The sequence below is a fragment of the Anarhichas minor genome, unplaced genomic scaffold, assembly GCF_050575085.1.
Source record: "Anarhichas minor isolate MPS153535 unplaced genomic scaffold, ASM5057508v1 ptg000043l, whole genome shotgun sequence".
Taxonomy (NCBI): domain Eukaryota; kingdom Metazoa; phylum Chordata; class Actinopteri; order Perciformes; family Anarhichadidae; genus Anarhichas; species Anarhichas minor.
This window is the reverse complement of record NW_027466489.1, coordinates 4,328,860-4,353,765: the sequence shown is the minus strand read 5'-3', so window position 1 is coordinate 4,353,765 and position 24,906 is coordinate 4,328,860. Positions and strand designations below refer to the sequence as shown.

Genomic DNA, 24,906 nt, shown 5'->3' with positions numbered 1-24,906 from the left:
GATTTTATAGGATTTCGCTGCGTGGCAGAGACATCAGGCCTCGACAGCATAAGATGTGTCGTGTGAACAGATTATGTGTAGTGTCTTTAACCTACAAACAACATCACAGTGCCTCTGCGATGCAGGCGCTGTCCATGTTTTTCCAGATGACACCAACTAAATCCCATTGACCACACAGCGCTCCTCCTGGTCTTGCGATTCCTGCCTTTACATAAAGCACATCCTCTGTTGGCTTGTGTCTCATATTAGTGTCGTCATCCTGGAGATTAATGTACGAGCTACAGCGCAGACTCAGGAGCTACTTTGCCCTATTGAGACTTTTATCTTACCTTTGCTTGCTTCTATATAGATCATTTTTGTTCTCCTTTTCAGGAGGTTTTGATTGTACCACTGAACAAATTCAGGTAACAATGACTACAGGGATGTTTGTGGAGAGGTACATCAATCAAATCCGATCACACTGACAGTTAATGTGCTCACTGCCCTTTAAAGTGTTCCCGACATCTTTTCCTACTGCAATTACTTACTCGCACCTATTTTCACAGTGAAAATCATCTGCAGAGTGGAAAAAAGCTTGTTTACAGTCCAGGATCCAGAGTTGGTAAAGTATAAAAGCCCTATTTACAGTGCAGAAGTAATAAAGTGTTCAGTTAGTGAACAGTGTAAAATTGTATTCAAGTGTATTCATTATTTAACTTTGATAATGTCAAACTTGCTGAAATGATTACTCCATTAATTGATTAGACAGTTGGTGGGAAATAATTAAACAACAATTAATCATCTAAACAATTATTAAATTATCAAACAAATAAGTCTAATATTCTCTGGTTCCAGCTTCTCAAATGTAAGAATTTGCTGCTTGCTTGACTGTTGGCCAGTCAGACAATTTGAAGACGTCACCTTAGACTTTGTTTTTACTGTTTATAGACTTAACAATCAATAGATTAGATTAATAGTTGAAGAACTCAATCATTAGTCGCATAGCTTTAGGCTTTATCTGATCATGAGATCATTTCCACTTCAGTGGTGTTTATCGCTGTGTGAATGTAGCCAGATTATGTTCCCTTGTTTTCTGTTGGCACACACATCACGACCTTGCCAGCTTAAGTTTTAATATTAACTTCCTGAATGTTGGATATTGTTGATTTCAACATCTGAGCCGACAGAATGTCTTTTTCTTGTCTTACATCCAGTACCCCCTACGTCAATGTCTTCAGTGTCAAGTGTAACTAATATGTGAGGAATGATGTTGACATTGGTAACTTTTTGGTACCAACACGACTTTGCTGCTTGCTGAGGCACTCTTGCACTATTCACCTAGCTTATGATTGGCTGACATATGACAAGACAAGAAGGGAAAGAGATAAAAGAAGCCTCCTAAATTATAAATGTGGTGGGGGGGCTTATAGTGGAAATGTGTTTGAAACATGAAAGATTGGGAAGGATCAAGTTTGCCATCTGCACCGAACAGGATTGAAAATTGACTTATAATTTGCATACAAGCTGTATTTGTGAGCTGTGATAAATAAATAAAAAGTCAATTAAACATAGCTCTCATCTAAAACTTCCATTACAACTTCAAAGGCAGCAAATAACTGCTGGATAACAACTGCAGGTATCACAATGTCAACGGATACATTTCCTGTACTGCAGCAACAGAAATTGCAGACTTGCTGTAAATTACTTAAAAATCACATAAAAGGCCTGAGGGCTTTATTCACTCTCTTTCATACACACAATCCAATCTTCTGTACACCAATCCATCACTATGAGGACAAACTACCAAGAGAAAGATTTCAAAATGAGTCAATGAAAAGAGACCTTCTTTATCAGTATGTATCAAAATTGGGCAAAGATGAGGGAAGAAGTGAAAGTGACCGGTGCATGCTAGCGTTCTAAAAACAACAACAGGAATATGGTAATTGTGGTTTGGATAATTGGCCCACTTACCAAAACTATCAGCAGTTGGAGACTTGCAGCTCATGGAGGCACTTGAGAGGCTTCGCCTTATAATTCCAGAACTCAAACATCCATCTGTACAACAATGTAAACAGGAACTGCTACTAGCTAATTCAACATACTTTTAATGGCGCCAATTTGCCAAAATGTAAACTAATATAGGCTTATAATAAACAGGGCTTACGTTAAAACCCACAGCATTACTCATTGACTCTATAGTAAAATTTTACTTCCTGTTTACAAACCCAATGTAGAAATTGCATCCTAAGTGAGACTGCAGTGATGGTCCATGTTTTGCTTGTTCAGCACAACAATACCTGCGCATTTATTGAAGAATTAGTGGTATTCAGCGGAGACATGACAAATTGTGCATAAGTATATTCTTTCAGTTTGGTGGGTAGCTGTGAAGTTTCACCCTGAGCCCTCCTCTCCGTCAGGAGAAGTGAGTCATGTCTGAGAAGCACTATTATTACCGTCTGCCTGGGGTGGGAATTAGAGATAAGCTGCAGTGGAGGACTCATTTAAGAGAGTAAGGAAGGAAGTTGGAAAAAAATGATGCGAGTGTATCCTCACTTCAAATCTCTGGGTGAAAATGTGTGACAGGGAAACTGAAACTACCCCTTAAGATAACTTTTAAAAGTCAAATTTCCCTCTGATAACATGATAGTAATTAGATATGATTAATGTGGCAGATAATAGCCTCATGTGCTTAAATTACAATTATTTATGATAGTAAGCAACACAATTTTCTAAATCAAGTCATTGGTCATTTCATTGTTAATTATAAGAAGCGATCATATTTTTTAGCTACATTTGATCATATTCCTCTAAAAGGTCAATGGTAACCATATCAGACTTAACTGCAAAATGAGTGAGTGTACTTCCCCTTTGGCTGCATTGCTTTGCATTCATAACGGTGTTAGCACAACCAGGACCTGGAAATATGCAAGTTAGAACAGCTAAGTCAATACTTTCTGATTACTGTATGACAGCTGGCATAGATTTGCTTGCGATAAGGGATGCACCTTAATTGGCTGTTATTGATCCCAAATGCAATACAACTTCCTTTAACAACTAAAAAGGTTCAGGGGTTTAATTTCGGTTTGATTTACTCACCAATTGCTCTGTAAACAGTGTTTTCTTACTCTCCAGCCACCACAAATCAGAGGAGAAAAGATTTTGAAGCTTTACCGACAGCAGCAGCGAGTGCTTCCTGAGTTTCCCCTCTAAGGCTAGAGATGGCAAGATGGCAGTTAGTCTACAGGGCTGGAAAAAAATACTGAAAAACCATTCGGTACCTTTTCTAAAAAACATATTGTATAGTACATTCAGATTACATACTACCCATGCATTATAGTTTTGATTACAGCTGTTCTAGCAAAAAGTTCTAGCAAAAAAGTAGCGCATAAAAAGGCAGTGAAGGAGAGAAAATGCAAATACAATATTTATACAATATTAATAATACTGCAATTTACATAGAATTCTTTATTATAAACCATTACTGTAGAAAGCCTGATAGCTGTTTTCATGATACTGGGCTATCGGTTTGTTCTTATAGTTGAGGAACCTCTGAATTCATGTGTGCCAAAACCAAAATCCTTAAATGGAATGTTTACAAAATCTACGTCATAATATATACAGTTATTAAAAATATCACAACTGGGAAATAGTGATATTTAAAAACCATTTACCAGGGGTAAAGTGCTCAATCATACTGTTAAATAATCTACACAAGTCATCGCCACTGTTGTAAAGTTAACATAAGTACAATATCAGTCCCTCTTTAGCTAGCTAGCAACATGTGTACACCCTTGCACCATTAAAATAAACTAATGGGATGCTTATAGGGGCCCTGGCCATCAGGCCCCACGATCTGAAAGTTCACGTTGAACGCGGGTATACACACACACACACACATATGGTTTGTCCGTCCAGAACTGGGAGTGAGTTAGTGCAGTCGGGCCAGTTCCAGTTCTGCCGTGCCCCACCAAGCAGAAACTGGCAAGAAGCACCAGGCACAAAGACAAATGTACTCTCTACGAAGCAATACGTTTCAAGAGAAGAGATTCTATTCAGAATATGATGAAATATTGCAAAAATATTATAAAGTAGACAAAGTTGGCTTTGCCGTTATTGTGTCGGAAATAGAGAAAAGACTATAACTTTCTTCTGTAAACAGCGCCCTCTGATGAGGCCGTGCCCCACGGGCCCCGAATGCAAAAACGCAGATGTATGTACGTGTGTACTGAAGTCAAGTGCTGATGAGCCTCACTTCCTGAGATGCCGCATCATAGATTTATCATCATGAGTTTTTGTTCCTGCTGCCAGGTCCGATAAAAGACGTCGAGTCAGTCGGTTGCTCAGAGAGCTTCCGAGTATTGCACAACATGGTGAAATCTTACAACACTGAAAGTGGCGAGAGAAGAGTTTCCTCTGAAGCTGTCAAGGTTTCTTTTTAGCCCTGTGCTGATATGAGGCTTAAAGTATCATCCCAGCCAGTTAGAGGCCACGTGAAAGCTCTTTACGTCTAGAGAGTTCATAAACTTTGTTCTCCACATAATTTGATCCTGACGTCCCTAGACCTCGCTGACACTTAGCATGAGCTTTAATTAACACAAATCAGACACCTAGGAAGGAATCGGGTTGTTTTGCACTTTGCGACCTGAACATAATCGTTGGCAAAGAGAGAACTTACTCATTCTTCAAGAAAAAAAAAAAAATAGCACCGGCTTTTTAGTTCCCTCAAGAAATAATGAAAAAATAAAACCACTTGGCCGAATGCCGTAAAGCCATTAAAAGCAGCTTTTGTGCTTCAGTGGCTACCATCAAGTGACTCGTCTTCTCTTTGCCAAAACATGTTGGTATCTTGTCAAACAGAAACAGATACACAACATAAGCCGTGTCCTTAGCTCAACCTATAAGTGGCAATCGACAAGCATTTTACTTATTATGAAGTAAATGTTAATTAGATTGTAAAGGCAAAAGAATAATGACACCATCTGTTTGGATTGGTTCCCTTTAAGCATTGCTTTCACTATGCAGTTGTGTTCTGCCACCGCCATAAGATCTCGCAGGAAGATTAAGACTCAGTTTACGTCACAAAAGACGTGCGTCAACTAAAACAGGAAGAAATGCTGGGGGGGGGGGGGGGGGGGGATTTGAAATGTTGTCTGTTTACACTTTAAAGTAAAAGTCAACAAGCAGCAACATCCTCCATCTTCTTACTGCTTTCAGGAAATGGCCACCTGGAACGAGCCAGAGGGTGCTGTAAGATATTATCTGCCTTGAGTGATTTTGTTAGTCTCATGACTTAATATTACGATGGGGGGTGAATATTGGTGTGGATTTAAAAAGTTATCGTCTAGTGTTATGTATGAAAATCTTCAGACAACAGATGTTTTCTAAATACTGGACACTGTCTCAATAAATAACTTCTCCCAGTTAAAGTAGGGCTATGTTAATTGAGATGCTTTATTTCAGTTCATTAAAGGAATTGTTCAAACTTTTGGGAAATACTCTTATTCACGTTCTTGCCAAGTGTTGCATAGGAAGATTGATACCACTCTCTGTTGAGCCGGTGGCTCGCAGCCAACTGTGCAAACAGCGCAAACAACGACAAAAGTGCTGACAGATCTAACGGTGTTTACATGAGGGGAAACCGAAGGGTGGGTCCTACACTTCCATGTTACAGATGTTATCAGCTGTATGAGAACAGTGCAGAGCAGCGGCTGTGAGCTAGCCAGTGGGGCACGCTCACATTCACGAATATGCACTAAAAGCACACGTGGCCAGACCGGCTATGTCATCAAAGCAAGGAGAAACTCCAGTCCGCTTCATCTTAACAGTGCAAATAGTTGTTCGCTGCACTATTAATGCATATGAATCCCGTATTTTGCACCTTTAAAAAAAGTGTGTGTTTGTGTGTGAAGAAGAGCAGATTGAGAGTGGCTGCCATGATAAATCATACAGCGTATAAACATTCATCAGTTTACAGTGGAGTGAAAAGGGGCAGGACAATACAGGTTTGACTAACAGATGCCTTAGCAAATTAATAAATAAGTTTGCACCGAAAGAGAACATATGGCGGAAAGACATTTATGTTGCACAGGGAGCTTTCTGTCTCGAGGTAAACTTGATTCCAACTCAGCTTTTATGAAGATTTTCTCTCTCTTTTTGGTTGAAGGCTGAAAATCAATGAGCGAGTATTAAAACAGCCAAAACAACTAGCAATGATGCAACACCTATCTGGACCCATTCCTCTACACCTCATCAACTCCAACCACACCCACCTCAACCCTCTCACTCCGCGCGCGCACGCACGCAAAAAAACGCACGCACGCATGTGTACAAAAAAAAGAAGAGTGAAATGCAGGAGAAGGGACAGGGAGAGTGTTTTCCCAGCTCCAGAATCTATTTAATAAAAAAAAAAAAAAAATGCTTTTTTTCCCCCCCACTGTTGTCAGGGAACAAACAGGGAATGTTCGTTGAAAAAAAAAAACAGACTGATGTGTATTTAAGAGTGAGGTGCTGAAGTGCAACCCTGTTCATGTTTAGTCACAATCCTCAGGTTTGATATACTGAATTAAGCTTCCTGGGCAAAATGCCAGCTCAAAGCTCTGAGGCATGTTGACAGGATGATATCCGACTTATCTCCAAGTATATGGACACTTGTGTTGGCTAATCAATAACACAATTACAGGCGGAGTTTCAATAGGACTACACGAAGATAAGAGCATTGAAATGGCTGATTTGCACAGGCCCCTGAGCAATTATGAGGTAGTTCTGTGGCCCTGTTGGACTTGGTACTTGGTCAAATCTAAACTTAATGTATACTTGCAAGTACAATTTAATTTGTTTCCTTTCAGAATGTTTTCACTAAAACATAATACTGAGCTGCTTGGTTAATCATCAGATTGTGTTTTAATATTGAATCAGTTGGTCTTCAGTTGGACTTACTGGATCGTGCTCTAAAACTGTGGAGCTGTTTATTATAGGCAGCAACAAGCCACCAGCTGTGACCTACCTAACAGAAGCAGTTTCACTTCTCGGGCTGCCTTCTCCCCGTCCTCTCGGAGGTTTTTGTCGATCATCTTTGACCTCTCCGCGGCAGCCTTATCCTCGGCGCTCACTGTACAACCCATGGCTCCAAACGCAGGGGCGCACCGACCAATTGCGAGAAGAAAAAGGCTTCAATGCTGATGGCCTCAGCGCGTACCAGCCGATGTCAAGAACGGAGCAGCTCCTGCGTCTCCCGAGTCTCCTGCGTCCAGCACTGCCTTCGAGGAGCGGCCGATTCCAGAGTTGTTTTTAACACACGCGTGAAGTCAATGTCCCCGCTCCCCTGTTCAAGCAAGAGATCAAAGATGAAGCAGATCTGCAGCCAAATTATTTGGTTTATTACACCAGGCTTTTTAGCACCACTTGGCCGTGCCGCACCGCTCACAGCCCTCCGTCCCGCAACCATTCACAGGACGCCTAGCGCTCGCTGCTCCGCTGCGGACTGCAACACTTGTCTCATCGGCCTGGTGAGCAGCACGTCCCTCAGTAGCGCGACTACTGCAGTCCTTTTTCGGTGCTCCTCAGTTATCCTCCTCAGATGTCCCTCTGACGATTGGAATTGGTCGGCCAGTGGCATCGACGTCCATTGCGCAACTTGTCGCGATAGTCCAATTAAAACAGGTGAGCGCCTCACGGTAGAGGGGGGGGGGGGGGGGGGGATGCGTGATTTCAGCAGTGTGGTGTGTGGACTGCAGTGGGCGCTGTGCCAACTTCACTCCTCTGCGTCTCACATGGAGGACGAAAGAAACGCAACGTATAGATCGGTCTGAGCTGCTCTCTGACTGACTGAAGTGCGCAGGAGTAGGTTTGCCTTGGAGGAAGCAGGACGAGCTGTTAATATGGCTAAAAGGTCTTTGTGTCACATGTTAATGAAATAGCCTTCCACACAATCAAGCTGGCTGACAGCGCCGCCATGTGGACATAAATAGACATTTTCTCTGGCGGCAGATACTGGGCCAAATGTTCTGGAAAGCCATAAAGTGAAAATGATAATAAATAATATGTATTTATATAATAAGAAATGCAGCTCAAAGTGATTCACAAAAGAAAACCGAGGAAAAACAGGCCATTCTAACAACTTAATATTGAAATATGCTGAAAAAAGAAGGGTTGTAAAATAATAAACACAAACAAATTTAAATTAAATAATTAATTAAATAATTACAGTAACAACGGTTTCATCAGAAATGTCTCCCATCGCCCCAATTCATTCAGCCACAAGTTAATTTATTTTTATTCTTTAAGTCTTAAAGTAAGGTCAGCAATGAAGGATCATTACGACCTAAAGTAGTGTTTTTTATGTAAACACAACTTAGCCTCGACAGATTGACATCATAAGAACACTGACCAGGTATAAAAACTCTACTTTTAAACCTACTACACAAATGCGTTTGGGGATGAAGATGGTATATTCCTACAAGGATCAAATGTGGAAATGTCCATTCAATTTATAAAAAATCTGTTAAGTTGCATACAAATAAAAAGCAACACACACAAAAACCATATGATTGAAGTTAGGCTGATTTGTTCATTTGCGCTTAAACACAACAAGCAGAAAAATGTGCTGCTTAAATAAGAATTAGTTTCAGTGAAGGGGAAATGATGACAACAGAGACAATGTAAAAACATCTACAATTATTTTATTGGCAAACTAAAACTGTCCCTGCTATTTACACTTTACAAGCTATTGTAAATATGCATCACAAATATAAAAGGTTTACATTTATATACATTATTTATATAAAGCCACGTCTTATTCACCAAAATTCATTTACCATATTATATTATAGTTGTGTCATTTCCATAAATCTATTTCTTGAACAACAGCTGTAATAAAATATCACACAGATTTGTTTAGGTACAAGAAAAATGCATATTTGATATACGGCGTCTGGTATTAAAACTGTGGTACCTGTTAAAAGGTTAAGGCATTTTGAAGCAGCAGGTAGTCAGTTCTCGTTTTGGCATGATACCTTTAAGTGAATAAAAACTCTGTTCACGAAACATGACAAAACTAAACTTTCATTAACACCACTACAACCACTGTAAATACATGTAGAAAAGCAAGGGACGGAGGTTGGTATGTGTATAAGTATTTCCGAGACTTATTCACAATTTAAAAACTGCTAAAGGAATAGATACTATATAAATACATTTGGAGAAGTAATGATTTACGCAGGACTGTTATGAAAGCCTGAAACTTGCGATACAATATAAGACCACCTTTGGATAAGAGCAGAAAATATTAGTTATTAAACTTCTCTGAGTTTCTATTAAAAGTTTAAACCCTTTGTGCTGTTTTTAAACTTGTTAATTTGTGATTTATATATAATGAAATGTAATTTGTAAAAAAAAAAAAAAAAAAAAAAACTTTATTGCATGTTGTTGTGCTTTTGTGAGTCTCAAAATTCACCTGAAGAATTACTGAAAGTATCCATGAATGTGTCATCACTGACCTCACTGACAGATCACCACAACAGTAATGTTTGAAATATTATGTCATGTAGCATCTGAATATCAATCTGAATATCTGAATATCATCATTCGTAACTCCTTCCATTGTTAATATAGTGTAAGCTAAAACAAAAACTGATATCATACGATCAATTTGGATCATTGCCTTTATCATATACAGTAGTTAAATATCGTCCATTTGAAATTAATAGTGTCTAAATAAATATACAATCCTGTTTTGCTGTGTGTTTGTGTGCTGTTCCAAATGCTATAAGGCACCAAGGTTTCTGAAGAGAGTTAGCAGATCTGGAACAAAAGCTTAGTAGGATGCATTACATAACACCTCCACAGGCCATGAAATGAAATACCACCTGCACTGTAAGGCCTTAAAGCACTTTTTTTGTTTTACATTACATCATGATGGACAGTTCAGAGAGCAGCTGGTCAGGATGAAATCATCTGACTATTCTCTTTTGTGTGTCTTAGGAACAATAATTGAAATTGGTGTGAAAAATAACAAGTTATTTCTCATGCATATCTTGATGCATTCCCATCTTCAACCTAACAGACGATCATGCCTTCTTTTTCTGTACAGTACCAGCTGCAGTTGTTTGTGTGTCAATAAAAAGGAAGCAACAGGAAAGGAGGAACCAACAGATGGTAATAAAAAAGCCCCTGTTTCGTCCTGATTATTCATACAAATTGCATTACGTGTTATGTTAAATTAATTATGTCGTTATGCAAGGACTTTGTTCACAAAAAGCTAATTTAACTCGATCAATTACAGTGTGATTTCAACCGACATACTATACTGTATATTTTGTTACAAACCCCTGCAGGCTCTGTGCAGCCCTGTAGCGATCCCACTGAAGTGACTGTGTTCCCTTTACATTGACCAGTTATTTTCCCCCTTTCCAGAGCTCACAAACACCGAAGCAGCATCTAGTGGCCTCCAGCAGCATTGCCGCCCCCTGAAGTCCAGTCGATGATTATGAAGCTCAGACTCATTACCATGAAAATGACACCCAAAGCTGCAAAACAGGCCGCCTAAGAACGAGGGGAAAAGAGCACATCGATGGCATTGATGCTTAATTATCAAGAGCACCATTCCATGACAATAGCCTTTCTCACATGGGATAATCACCAACTAAGCATAATGAATGACTGAAGGGGGAAAGATTTCAAGGCCTCACCAGTATCTTAGGAACAGAGTTCATGGGTTCATCTTCATTGGGAACAATGCGGATGTAAAAGACAGCAGGGAAGATGAAAATGAGGCAGGGAGCCGACGTTGCGCCTGTAAGGAGAACGAGGAAGGGCTGGTGAAAAACAAAGCAAATAGCACTGCAGCGATATGAAGACAAAACATTTGGAAGTCTAATTATAATCAGTTTGTAAGTAATCTGAGTGAAATGACTCAACACTGAGAATATTTTAGCAATCTTACCAAGTTTTGTTGAAATAATATTATTTTTCAGGGTGCTTGATGCATCATTTGTTGTTGTTTTTTTTATTTATCATTATATTTGTTCTATTATTGTATTTTATTTGCCCATTACTGGGCAACAAGTGTTGCCGTCCTCTTAATTTGTTCCTGCGTCTGATTTTTTTTCTTTTTTTCATTCATGAACTATGTATTTAATGACCCAAAAAAAAGTTTTTGAAGAGAATACACAGCATGTTAAATATAGTTTACAGTGATAGACAGAGTGATACAGTGGTGATGGAAAGTGAGGGAGAAAAAGCAAAGACAGGCCCTATGCATCCCCTGTGAGTTAAAACTAAATCAAAAACGCTCCAGAAGGCTTGCTTTGCGAATTATATTTTCATTCAGATTTTCTTATATTAATGATTTTTTCTTCATATCAGATTCACCTGTTTTTTTAATTCAAAATTGACACAGACAAGTTTCAGGATTGTAAGCCCTAACAATATCCAAAAGTTGTTGCAAACAGCTCCATATATTGCCTCATCTGCATGCACATGTTTGTCAAAGCAGAATCTGGCTTTGAAGATGCCCGTGGCGCTCTTTCGACTGCAATTTTTTAAAACTTTGACCTCTAACCTTTGAAACACGAGGACAAAGCGTGACAATAATATTGACTTGGGTTTTTCCGTGAGCAAACATGCTCTGGTCACGTTTTTTGTTTTTTTGTGTGTGTCAGAAACGTGAACGCTTGAAATACAACAAACACTGCTAGATCAAACAGAAGGGTTGTACACAGCGACAAAATAAGTAACTCATAATAATGACATCATATGTAGAATATCTAGTCGAATAAATCCAGACAAGTGGATAAATAAGACCTGTAGGATATATTGTTTCCTATCATTGTTCTAATGTTTATTAGTTATGATATAGCATATGTTTGCTACTTGTCTGCGACTTTTAAGTCTGTCATGGTGACAATGTTTCTATGTGTTTCTACGATACTTTTGATACAATTTCATCTTTTTGTACTGTGCTGTACTAACCAATGATGCCGAAGATGCCTAGAATGTTGGGGGCGAATATCACCAGCATATTGATGATGGTGAGCAGAACGACAGCAATGGCAATGTGACGCAACCAGTTGAAAGACTTTGTGGGGAATGCCATATGCTGGATGGCTCTACGTACCTGTGGACAGAGCAGACAGAGGATTGAATGAGGAAATAATACCACGATATCATAGTCATTGAGATACGCAGGGAACAAATCAACAACAAACTTACAGGGAACAACACAATAGGGACGGTCAGCGTCACAGCCGTGAGGACGGCCACTCTCACACACAGGATCAAAGTGTCGTAAGGATCGATCCGGCTGTATGTGTGCAGCAGTTCAGGCTCCACATTGCCTAAGGAAATATGTGAAAAATAGATGTAGAAAAATGTACTTTCTTGATAAAGTCTCATGTGAACTTCACTGAGTAATAATCTAATGTAGCACTGGCGAGCCACAAACTCTAGCTTGTCACCACAAGATGGAGCTTGTGCTCTACGTGGAGGATGAGACACTGTACCAGGCTCTGTTTCTCTTCAATGCAGAAAAACACTAACCATTAATACCGCATATTATTATCTGACTCAACAACATGCAGTAAATTAAAACCATAGATTAGAACATTTGTTTAAAATCTGCAAATTATTACATATTTAATCTAATTGCTTCCATTGCATTTTGCCACAAAACATATTTGAGTATTTTTAAAAGCTGCATTATGGCAAGATTTTCCTTTATGTACTTTAGTGTTCTATATAAAGCAGAATCCCCTCATCATAATTACGGACCCTGTTGATTCCTCGATTTGGACAAAATCATTATTCTTTTTCTCTTTTTTCTTCTAAAAACAGCAGCAAAACAAAGCATTTTTTATATTACTGTGACCTAATGTCCGTCCCATTCTTGGGAACGCAATATCTCAAGAACACCTTGAGCACATTTCTTCAAATTTGGCATAAAGGTCCACTTGCACCGATGAACTGATAAGATTTTGGTGGTGAAAGGTCACTGTGACCTCACAAAACACGTTTTTGGTCATAACTCAAGAATTCATATGCTTTTTATGACAATTTCACATAAACGTCTAACTGGATAACATTATGAAGTTATGACATTTTGGACAGACATGGATGTAAACTGCAACATGACTGGTTGACGAATGCATACAATCACAAGGCGATAATTCTAGTTTTACAAAAACAAACATCTCTCAGTTTAACTGCCTCTATACGCCTCAAAGCATCACTCCTTTTGTTTTACTGTGTATCACTGCCCTGACGATCTGATTTTTTTCCTGAATATTATTTTTCCAACGATAGTGTAAAGACAAAAAGTAAGAACTCTTCCCACCATAAAAGGTCAGGTAGCCAAAGAGAGCTGCCAGAAAGTACATGGTGTACATGACAAGGATGGAGATGTTGGACACCTTCTGCATCCTCTTCTGCGTTGGACTGAAATCAGACAGTTGAAAGTTATTTGAATGCTCCATTATGCAATGACATGTTGTAAAATATATGCAGGTGAGGGGTGACTCACTTGCGGAGCTCGGTGTAGATGGGGAGGACCTCAGGGTGGCAAACAAAGGCGAAAGCCAAGATGGGGATGGTGTATGCTGTCTGATAAGAACACATTAACACGTGACTTTCTATGATTAGAAGTGCAACCGAGGCTTTCAAAATAAGTGTGGGAACTCTGCAGACATCAACGTTTGTTGCTTTACTGTTCGAAAACAATGCAGATAAGCAGACTGCGTTTTCAGCTCAGCTGCTTACCTGTGAGTTCATGGTGATCATGCGTGGGGAGCAGTGGGAGTCATCGTCTTCATGAACCAGACCATTGTCGTACTCGTGGCCGTGGCTTGAGACGTTCAGGCCGAGGTTGGCAGCAGTAGTGTTGGCTGAGAACTCTTCGAAAGGGCAGGGGATCTGAAACTTCTTATAGATAACCTGCAGGGGGATGCGGAAAAATGAAGAAAAGAACAGGTGGAATCGAAGAAAAGACGTAAGCATGAAGGGACGCAATAAAACAAGGGCTCAAAATAACCACTGCCAACGTCAGATTAGTGTGACTCAGTACTTAGGTTTTACTTTGAACCTTTGATGTGCATTGAGCAGCTCTTATATGCGCCTTATCAAACATAGCAACACACCACCAAAAATAGAGATGAGGGTGGGAAGAAAGCGAGTAACGTGCCAAGATGACGTGCCAGAACAAATGAGTCTCCTTGTGAAGAGTCACTGTGATGATGTTCTACTATGTGAGCAGGACCAACTTACTGCAGAGAGAAAAAACACCATACAGCTGAGCGAAAATCCACTGGTATAGCCGAGGTAACCTGAAAATGAACAGGAAAAGACAGTTAATGTTAGAGCTCCTGATCCACTTGGCCTTCATGTGTTGTTTGTGACCACTGCAATCTGTAATAGTTACACAAGAACTTCACAGAGCTAAGAGTCAGACGAATGACCTCACAGCACTATGGGACCAGAAAGAGCATGTTTATATTATATTAATGAATAGTTCAGAGGGAGGGATCAACTCAGAGAAAATTATGTCTAATTGGGCACCTACTGTTCCCTCTGCCAGAGGTCGCACTAAGACACAATAATTGCTTGACTTTGAGGTAACTGCTGCATCAAAATGCGCTTACCTAAGCTCAAAGTCAAAAGAAAAAAATGGCTTTAATGAACAAGTCCTAAAGATAGAAAATGTTCCTGGAAAGAGCTAAACTACAAATGAATTAACTTGAGGATCTTCAGCTTCACAGCAAAGCGTGTGTAAAAACAGACGGATAGGCAAAGAAGTGCAAGGACGTCGTTGACTTATAGTCTCTTAATATTAGGAGGCAGGAACTAAGCCCAGTAACAAAAACTGGAACTTTTGGAACCACATTTCCAACACAAAAAGAAAAGATAAACAAAAAGCTATATGTGACAATATAAAAGTACCTACCATAAACCAAAATGACGAGCTTGGATGTCTTTGTTTCTCATAGTTTTGACTTACTGTATGATTATTTTGACCTACCATAAGTATTTTTACTATGCATAATTTTGGGCACTTGGGCAGATCTGAGCTTCCATTGAAACTAGACCCCAGTGGTCAAAATGTAGGTGAGTTCCTAAAGATATCCCTGGAAAAGGTCCTGTGGTGAAAAGAACCACAAATGTTTCCCTTGCTTGCAGCTCCAACTGCACTAGTTCTACTCACCGAGCTGTTTCATTAAAGCCAGGGGCAGGATGATACTGGCAGAGACCATGATGACCAGGTAGTTTCCATTCAAGTACCACAGACTGTTTGGAGAAAACTATAGTTTACTTTGGTGACCTCAATATTTCAAACATTGGCACAGAGAGACACAGCACACAGAGAGACGGGGACAAAATTACAGCGGAAAATGTGTTAGATGGTAAGATATAGTTCAACATATTTAGTGAAACGTTAGTACTACTTTCTCTAAAATCACAAAAATCTACTGATCCAAACGGATGACGTGCTGCATTTTGCCTGACCAAAAAAAGCAACCTGCTGGGAACATCCTTGGCCACAAAACTGTGGAAAAAACATGTCTGCTTATGTTGCTCTCGACAGAAGTACTGGAGTAGACTGTATGTAACTCTGATGATTCATGCGACTGTTCACAGTTGCAGAATAGGAAAACAGTGGAGCCTCATCAACACAGCACCAAGGCAAGACGTCAGTAAACATTACCAGCTTATTCCATCACACCATCGTCACTTATGTCCCTTTAGTTCTTTCATATCAACCCCACAACAAACATCTCTATTACTCACCCCAGACCATAACAAACATATTCAATCTGGTGAGGGGTTAATTGAAAGGGTGGAATATCCAAGGCACATTGTAGGGATTGTGCTAAATTAACAAGCCTTTATATAACATTGCAATATGTATTTAAAATGGCCTACGCATTGCGACCGACATGGGTCTTCATCTGGGTCTGCAGTAGCTTGCACCTATACTTCAAACCGATAGGGGGACCATGCTGCTGTTTTGTCATTGGCTATATGTGGGCACCATTAAACAACGTCCTGTGAACGCCCTTCATAAAACACAACACCCTTACATAACCTAAAAAGCCGCCACAACATGTATATGTGTCTTTTTAACACATGTTTAAGTCCTTGAGGTGGGCAACCACCAGTTTACTTAAAGGAATAGAAAAGACAAACGCTCCTTGTGTGTCTTTCTCAGGAAAACAAATATACATTTAATTAGTAGCTGTAGACCTAGGATGAGCACCAGCAACAGGAAGCTTAAAGAAATAATTGTCAATCATCAAAGACCACTGTCTCCTAAATCCTGTGTATAGAACAGTCTTTGTGTCCTACAGCCCCTTTTTAAGCTGCTAAACCTGTTATTCTTAACCTTCTGGACAAAACACAACCAGTCAACTGTCTGTCATCACCCTACAGTGATCTATGACACTAGCTCTGTGTGTATGTGGAACGTGGAGGAAGTCAGGCAAGTCGCAGGTCATGTCCTCTTACGACATTTAGCCAGTAGGGATCAGCTTTCTGCTGTGATGTGATTCCAGAGCTGCTGAGGGAAAGTCGAATCTAAAGTCAAACAAGACCAATCCAAGTCAAGTGAAAAGGGGTAGGGTTAGTTTTCATAAGCAAACTGCAAGTGTTGCATTTAAACATTTTAATTTGAGACGTCTTAATGCACAGCTGAGTGTTTGTAATGTATAATTATTAAATATGTAAGCTGAGTGGTTCAGAACGGCCTATAGCACTGTTTTATTATTCTTTGGATTTTACAGTGTCAATGATATTAGCTTGTGATGTGAAGTTATAAAAGAAATATTAGCAGAAATAATGTGATGAATGATAAGTAACAGAAAATTGTGATCACTGACAGAATTCATTTTATCCTATTCTATTCTGCTTTTATTTTGAAACTGTAAAATGTCCTGATATATAGCACATATTTAGGTCGCAATTTTTAAATAACCAATTTAGGGGATCCTATTGTGTTACTGTATGTGTTTGTATAAAGAAAATAGGCATTGGCCGATACAGAATTCTCTAATTTTTTTAGCTCCCAAATATTGGGATTGCTATATTGCATCTGCATCAAAAATGCAGTATCAATTGGGCCCAAGTCTTTATGGAGTCAAGTGTCACAGTACAGCAGTGAGTCCAAGTCCATGTCTCAATCTTAAATTCAAACTTTTGTGACTTGGTCTCAAGACTACAGCTCTGAGTGAATTCCTCCTACTTACAAATATCTGACCCTCTTGTGTGACCCCCCCCCCCCCCAGCACACCACCTCCCGCTCCTCAGTCACCCTGTTCTCCTGACGCCATGGATCTGAACAGAAACAGGAGCACTGAGTGGAAATGAACAGTGTGTCTTGGTTGCTGGGTGCCAGCCCTCAGCTGACCTGTCCTTATGCTCGACCACGAAATTTGGCACCCATGTTCAACCACCTGCTGCTGTCATTTGTGAGTGCGGGTGTGTGTGTGTGTGTGTGTGTGTGTGTGTGTGTGTGCGCGCTTGCATGAGACACAGAAAGAGCATGAGTCACAATGCTTCATACGTCAATTTCGATTGTAGCTAAGCCCCTGAAATGAACACACACAAACATAGACATATGCATTACTTCGTCCCACTCTAAAATTACTCAGTGATAAAAGGTAGCGTGCCCTTTAGAAGGCTTAGATGTTAGAATTCTTTCTAAATGGTATGGCATAAAAAATGGAAAAACACACTCTGCTGAGTATTGTGTATTGCATTGGATGCATTAGAGGATTGTCTAGAGGTTTAGCTCCAATATTTAAAACTCTTTTTTTTAATCTTTAAGACCTGAGATGTTTTAAGAGGGACTGCTGCAGTCGCTGCAATCCCTTTTCGAGCACACGGTTTGTTTTTAGATTCGAACAGGCTGGAATCCACTTCAGTCTGCCGTGGCCTTATGCAGAGCGTCTGTGTCTGTGGCAAGACTCTGACGTGGACAAGCTGACAAGCGCTGAGGGTTTATGTCGTGTGTACACATAACTGACAGATAGCACTCAACCGAGGGCCCCCTGCAGCTCAGCCAATTACAGGCTGCCATTCTCATCACACCCCCACACCCATACTCACTGCCCACATAGTCTGCCAGGCCCTTTGACCTTGCACACAGTGTCTGAGCTGGACAGCAGGCAGGAGTTGAGTGCCTTTCACTAGCAGCACAGAGGTTTTGATGTTGAAAAGCGCTTAAGTGATAATACTCACTCAGAGTTGGGATCCGCGTTCAGGAAAGTTTGGATGACCAGCGGTAACTCAGATTTCACAATGTACAGGTAGCTGGACATAGCTGTAACAGACGAGACAGAGAAGAGGTGAAAATGTGGCCAATCATGATTCGCTAAGCCATGTCACATTATGTTTGTGTAAGTGACAGAGCAGTAGCTACTATTGAGGACACTGAGGTCATGTGTTTTAGCAGCATGGGGGAGGTTACTGTCTACAGTTTAAAATAATTAACACATAGCTGTAATTTATCGGCAGATTTGACACTGTTTATTTAAAAGACTTAGTCTGACAAAAAGGCCAGAATTGTATTGCTTTCATACAACATTAAGACTGTCAAGTTGAGGAACATAAATATACTGTTTCAGTCATTTTTCAAGCAAAATTACCAAACATTGCCAAGCTTCTCCAGAACGTATCTGTTTTTCCTCCCAGGTTTATTGGCATTTTATCGGCACTATTGTGATATAGTATTTGACCTCAGTAATTCTAAAATCCTGGCCATGACCCTGGAAAGTGAGTTACTGGTTTCAGTGAGCCAATCACAACACCAATCAACGTCAATCCATGTGTAGTTATTGCACCTACTTAGGGCTACTTATGAAAACCCATGCATTACGTTTTTAAGCATTATGCATTATAAATGCAACCAATCATGTTAATCGTGCCTCTAATGTGTCAGCTTTGGTCAGAAACAACCGGCCATACATGCGGCTCAGTGAGTGGGTGAAACTGTTGTTATTGCCAGCAGGCAGCAGCGGGAAAGCAGCTATTTACCAACACTTCTCCTGATCTTTGCTCTTAGTACATCCTCATGTTCCAGCACATACAGCCAGGAATAAAAGTCACAATAATAACGGTTTGAGGAATGTAGTTGTGTGTGTGGTTGAGTGGGGAATATCATTATTACTCATGTATTCTACTACAGGGCGTCCACAAACTGAATCACTAAGTCACATTGGCTCCTCACCTCCAATATTCTGCAGGGTAATCGCGATACCAGCAGCCATTTTTCCAGGAGTACCAAAGGCCCTGTACCCCAGCTCTTCATAAGCTCGAATTCCTGTAAACATTAATACTCACTCAGTTATGTTTGCTGAGACATCCCTTTGAGCAACAAAAAAAATTACAAAAATGTAAAATCATAAACAAATTAAAATGTTGTACAACTGTGACTGTTGGGTGAATGGGTTAAATGTATCAGATGTTGCAGAACTGTTTTTAAGTACATATCATTTTGATTTCTTCACAAAAGGCAGAGGCATGACACAAATCTTACCCACAATGCCAGAGGATTTCAGCAGGAGATGAATGGAGTAAGATGACAAGGCTGCAACTGCAGTCAGGAGAAACCTATTACACAATACGGAAGGAACAGTCATATACTGAAGGTTTATATATGTCAACCGTGTATTTCACCAAATTCTACATTGCTTCTGGGATTATAATCCTGGCCTTACTCTTCTGACCATTTCCATGTACATTACAATAAAACAGTCGTGATGTATTGTGCATGTTCTTAGATGCTACCGCCAATGTGACATAATTTATTTACACAATTTATTGTTTGACCTGACATTGTGTGTTAATGAGAGAACAAAAAACATTTCATTAAGCCTGGGAAGTTGAACTTCAGTAGTGGCTGATTTTTCACAACGTCACTGTCCCGCCTTTGCATGACATTTGACAGCTGATGGTGTTCATTGCTTGAAAATGTTAATTGTACAGTATAAATGTTGATTGTACAGTATAAATGTTAATTGTACAGTATTATTGTGAGACTTTACCAAAGGTTGAGGCAAATGTTCTGCATTAAAGACGAGGCATTCTTGCAATAATACTTATTTTTAGAATATAAATGCTCCCGATTGATTGAACTCAACAGTCCTACACATGGATGAAAACCATATGTCCCACAACCCGAGTTAGAGTGTCCTCCTACAGAGTCAAGTCAGCAGGGTTGTGAGGTCAGCATTATGGGTCAAAGGTCGATCCAAAATCCATCCCCTTTCTCAGACCTTTTCCCAGCATTTCTGTACACTCTGCATTTCCTGTAGCCACAACATAGCGAGAATACCACTGGCCCTTGTGTGTAGGCAGAGGGATGGAGGCCGAGCCCTCAGATTCCACTGAACAGTCATTAGCAGCATTACAACTGCTGCGCAAACTGTCCAACCTCCCTCAACTCAAAAACAAGCATTTATTTGATCTGCTTTTTAGTATATTACATTACTTGTGTCAATGAAGAAATATTCTTCTCTGGATCCTGACGCCTTCTTTGACTGCTCTATTTCTGTGTCTCACTGGAAATAAGCTGGCGTGGAGTGAGAATGTCTATTTGTATCTCTGCTGGTGGATCAAGGGTTCTCTTGACACTATCGGCTATAATCTCCACCAGAGCCATAATGAGGGGAATAACGTGTGTAGCACAAAGAGCCACTGAGGCAACAAGGACCAAACATCTAGTCTCTAGAGCAAACATGTACGAACAAAGATGAATAAACATGCTTTGAATCCAAAACACAAAAGTGACTATCGGGTAAAATATTGCAGATATTCTTGACACATGACGCTCTGAAGCATGTGTAACAATACCAATGCAGTCAACTAGGTGACATGTATCAATGCTTGATGGTCTTCTTTTAATGAAGTGCTCGTATAGAGAAATTAATCCCCCAGCCTGGAAAGCTCTTTTGTTTGCTTTCTAGGAATTACACTTTTGAAATGCCTCTGGTCTGGTCCGTTCAAAAGAGCCACTTGCCTTTAATCGCATCAGAGATTAAACAGATTTTAAAAAGCAGTGCTGTCTAATGCATTAAAACACAGAATTAAAGCAAGACAAGCATTACAGTGAGATACAGTGTACCGTATTTTCCGCACTATAAGGCGCACTTAAAAGCCTCAATCAAACCTACAGTTTTTCAATAACTCTCAAGTCTGTGTTTTGTGCTTCTTAGAACAGACATAATGTACATGCACATGCTGTTTATTGAATGTTATGTTTGACATAAGTTGTCATGATATTAAAGACTGTTAACCTGCAGGTTGGTTGCCTCAGGTTGCTTTGAAAACTCATGTAAATATAAATTTCTGTTGCACCTACTGACATAGCAATGATAAGATCCCCAAGCATATATGGTTAGAATAACTCTGATCTAATTCCGAACAGGAATTTCATAGGAAATTACCTTTCAGCCTCCTTCATGAGAGGAGTTGAATCTATTACACTGAGGCCGTTCTATACCTAAGTCTTGCTACTTGCTCTCTGCAGCTACGTAGACACAGACGACATGACCAAGACAACCAGGGTCACGATCTGACAGCAACATTGTGGTAAGAGCATAAGGAAGTACACGAGCAATCCAGATGCCTCACACAGGGTCTGGAGGATCGGTTATTCTGGACTGTGGCCTTTCTGGGTTCTGTATGTGGCAACGGGAGCAGGGATGGGAGCTTGGAAAAAGGTATGAGTAAAGATGAGCATATCATGGTACACGATATATTCCAAGAAGTCATGCCAGATAGTAAATCACTCCTGTAAGTGGCACCACTCTGGCCCTCAATCGTACCACCAAAGCAGCTCACTCCTCAAGTGTAATCCCGAAGGAAGCACATTAGAGAATCTCAGGACTCTATAATGCTTTTGGCAAATAGTTTGATAGTTTTTTTTACCACTCTTAAGTAAATTAAACTAATAGTGTTGTAGTCATGACCACCTAAACCGAGACCAAGTCATAAGCAAGACCAGAGTGTATCGAGGCTGAGACAAGACCAAGACTTTGAGGGGGCAGGTCCGCGTGAAGACCAAGACCATACCAGTGTGAATCCCACACTGCATACACTCCTACGTTAAAATGTGAGACATTGACACTCCTCAAATGGATCTGAAAGATCCACATTCCCATAAAAAAACCACTCAGATGAAGATTCCTCTTCATTCACCTCTTGTATTGCCATATATACTGTGTGTGTGTAATGAAACTGACAACAATGCAGCACTGAAACCATTGACATAACTGACTTTGCCTGTATGCAGGTTCTAGCTCGTATTTTGTCATTTGCCACCCGTTGATAAACACACTTATTTACTCACAAGAAGAGGAGTATGCCAGTGTTGGCCATGGCATACGCCAGTCCCAGGATTCCACTGCCCATAATAGCATTACCCAGGTTGAAGACGGACATGCCAAAAGACATCTTTCCTTCAAACTAAGAGGGGGAAGAAACAAGAGCACACAATAAATGTACAATTTGAAAAAGCATAATCCTCACTCTGTTGTTTTTTGTCTGTAAACTTGACTCACATCTTTGAAGCGGATTTGTTTTTCTCCATCCGCACTGGGCAAAAATTCCTCATTCTCCAGTCCTCCATCAATATCATCAAATCTACAGGGCAAAGTTATAATTGTCAATGCATGGTCTCTCTATCGATCTCCTACAACTGTGCACATATCTCCTGTAGACTTGCTTATTTTTCTGTATTATCATATGCATGAAAACAAATATGCAGTTTCAAAAGTCTTCGTACAAAGACATACCTGACTGTTTGAGTGCCATTTCTGAATAAGGATCCACCCGATGAGGTGAGCAAAAAACAAGGTGAACATGCATTTAAAAGCGTTTATCTAGGTTGTAAGTCCTACTGTATGTTCCTCGCCACATCCATTATCCTGGTCATTATTAAATGATAAACTCTTATCACAAGGACAAAGGTATGTATGCAAATCAACGCGTCCAAAAGTGTCTTTGTTTAGTTAACTTAAACGACAGTTGTTTGAATAATGCAGGATGTGGTTTTGAATATAATACAGAAAGACAAAAGGTATAAAAAGTGCTCGGCACATGCTGTGTTATAATGCCATTAACAGTATGTAAACGACAAAGGGCAGCCATTCGTCTGTGTTTAAAATGAAGGGGGAATACTCACTGATCCTCTTCTAGCAATGTCTTCATTGGCATCCCTAAGTCACCTTCAAGTTCGTGACTTTTCCCGTTGGATAAGATGTTCATCTCTGACTGAGCTGGTTCCATAGTCCAAGTAGGAACTGATTATTTTTGGCTTGTATGTATACAATGAAGATGATCCTTTATAGTCGCTCAATATCTTGAATATCTGGGACAGAGAAAGAAAGGACATGAATTACATACAGTATAGGTCATGTAAAAACGTCAAAGGCTCTCTCCAGAGCCATTGTTTGGTTTGCCTGTAATTGCCTTTTTTTGCCTAATTGTAATTATTTACAATTCATTTTCAATTTCAAAGAGCAGCGTTCTATCTACTAGCTCAAGGTTCTGGTTTTACTGCACCTGCACTTCTGTAAATTCTGCGATCAATGACTGACGTCATGAAGCCTTATATTCAACATGTGTCTATACAACATCTGGGTAACGATGACTCAGTTCTACTGTTGACACGGGGACCTCCAACACTCGAGGCCTGACCTCATTCTCTCACTTGTCCAATCTGTTCACTGAAACTTTTGCAATAAATACACCAACATGAACGGTACATACGTAGCTGGAAATGATCAAAGGCTGCGGTAAAATGTTGGAAAGTATGGCAAATTTTTTGTGCTGTCCAGAATTTCAGTACTGAGCCAAGCAAACAAGTACAGACTACATGGTCAACGGTCAAAGTCTGCTTGAGTTTTTTACTTTTGTTTGCTCTTGTCCATTGAGTTAATGTCACAAACCTGCAGATTCTCAGTGCTACTGTTCGCATCCCACACAATGACGTGGTGGTCTTTAGGATGAATATAAGCACAACGTGAGTAAACTAAATGCTAAATCACTCACAACAGCAGGCCTCAAATTACTGAGAAAGCCGTTTGCAAAACTGTTATTACCGTATTACTATAATCATACATTTCAACAGTGTTTTTCCTTAATGAGCATGGGGTTTTCTGTAACAATAGTTTGAGGAGAAAGAAGGCATATTTATGTCAACCGATTAATCACTATAAAACTATAAAGACTTCTGTGGGAGAATTCACATCACTCACATCCAATCAAATTATCAATAACTAAGAACTATTAATAATATGTGATTGCGTCACACCATGACCCAAGTGACATATTGAATACTCAGAATACAGAACTCAGAGAGACAATGTGGTTTTGTTCGCTGTTTCCTCTGTGACAATTGTACAGCAGCTCAATTGTGTTCACGGCGTCCTCTCAGCCAAAAGATCCCTATTACTGCTATTCACACTGTTGAAGAGGGCCATTGATACAAGCACTGCAGCTACAAAAGAAGGCCGAGTAGAATAAAACAAAGTCCCACTGCACAACATAAACACAATAATCAGGCACAGATGCCAATCAAGAAATGAATAATTTCCTCCAATAAAGAAAATGTATTTAAACCTAAAAAATATCATCTAACTTCAATGAGACCTTCCATTGCCACATCTATTCAGCCATTTTATTTGCCCTAAGTTAACATGTCCCGTAACATGGCGACACATGTAAAAGCCCCTAATGTGAATACTTCCTGTTGCAACACCAGACTTTGATAATGATCATTTCCAGAGAAACTGGGGGTAAAAAGTGATAAACAGGCTTATTTTAAGCGTCACATCAAGATATCGCTCCAGTCTTCCCCACTGTAAATTATAAAAGATGTGCCTGTTGTGGCCTCCAGGAGAATCCAATCACTGTTTAGGTGCATTAAAAACCAGAAAACAGCAG

At 39.9% G+C, this 24,906-nt stretch overlaps 2 protein-coding genes across 2 annotated transcripts in view; both read right to left on the bottom strand.

The window, feature by feature from the left end:
* The window catches only part of gnai2b (guanine nucleotide binding protein (G protein), alpha inhibiting activity polypeptide 2b), a 30,325-nt gene extending 23,050 nt beyond the window's left edge, over positions 1-7,275 (bottom strand). The window contains exon 1 of the mRNA XM_076110959.1: positions 6,983-7,275. Within this exon, the coding sequence (XP_075967074.1) occupies positions 6,983-7,100 (118 nt within the window). The 5' untranslated portion in view covers positions 7,101-7,275. The remainder of the gene's footprint in view (positions 1-6,982) is intronic.
* A 1,362-nt stretch (positions 7,276-8,637) lies between these two features.
* slc38a3b (solute carrier family 38 member 3b) lies at positions 8,638-23,247 on the bottom strand. The gene is made up of 16 exons (XM_076110607.1): positions 23,144-23,247; positions 22,755-22,775; positions 22,521-22,602; positions 22,310-22,425; positions 19,496-19,569; positions 19,187-19,279; positions 18,199-18,280; positions 15,167-15,249; positions 14,233-14,291; positions 13,729-13,902; positions 13,493-13,572; positions 13,307-13,407; positions 12,187-12,311; positions 11,947-12,091; positions 10,665-10,768; positions 8,638-10,518 (listed from the first exon to the last, which is right to left on the bottom strand). Exons 1-16 carry the CDS (start codon positions 23,245-23,247, stop codon positions 10,414-10,416), a joined length of 1,548 nt encoding a protein of 515 aa, XP_075966722.1. The 3' UTR covers positions 8,638-10,413.
* Positions 23,248-24,906: the final 1,659 nt, after the last annotated feature.

Coding starts and splice junctions, on each gene's coding strand:
- slc38a3b (XM_076110607.1), bottom strand. CDS start 23,247: ATGGAACCAGCTCAGTCAGAGATGAACATCTTATCCAACGGGAAAAGT. Junction 22,603..22,754: donor AATGGCACTCAAACAGTCAG/GTATGTCTTTGT, acceptor TTTGCCCTGTAG/ATTTGATGATATTGATGGAG. Junction 12,312..13,306: donor TGGCTACCTGACCTTTTATG/GTGGGAAGAGTT, acceptor ATATTTCCTTAG/GCAATGTGGAGCCTGAACTG.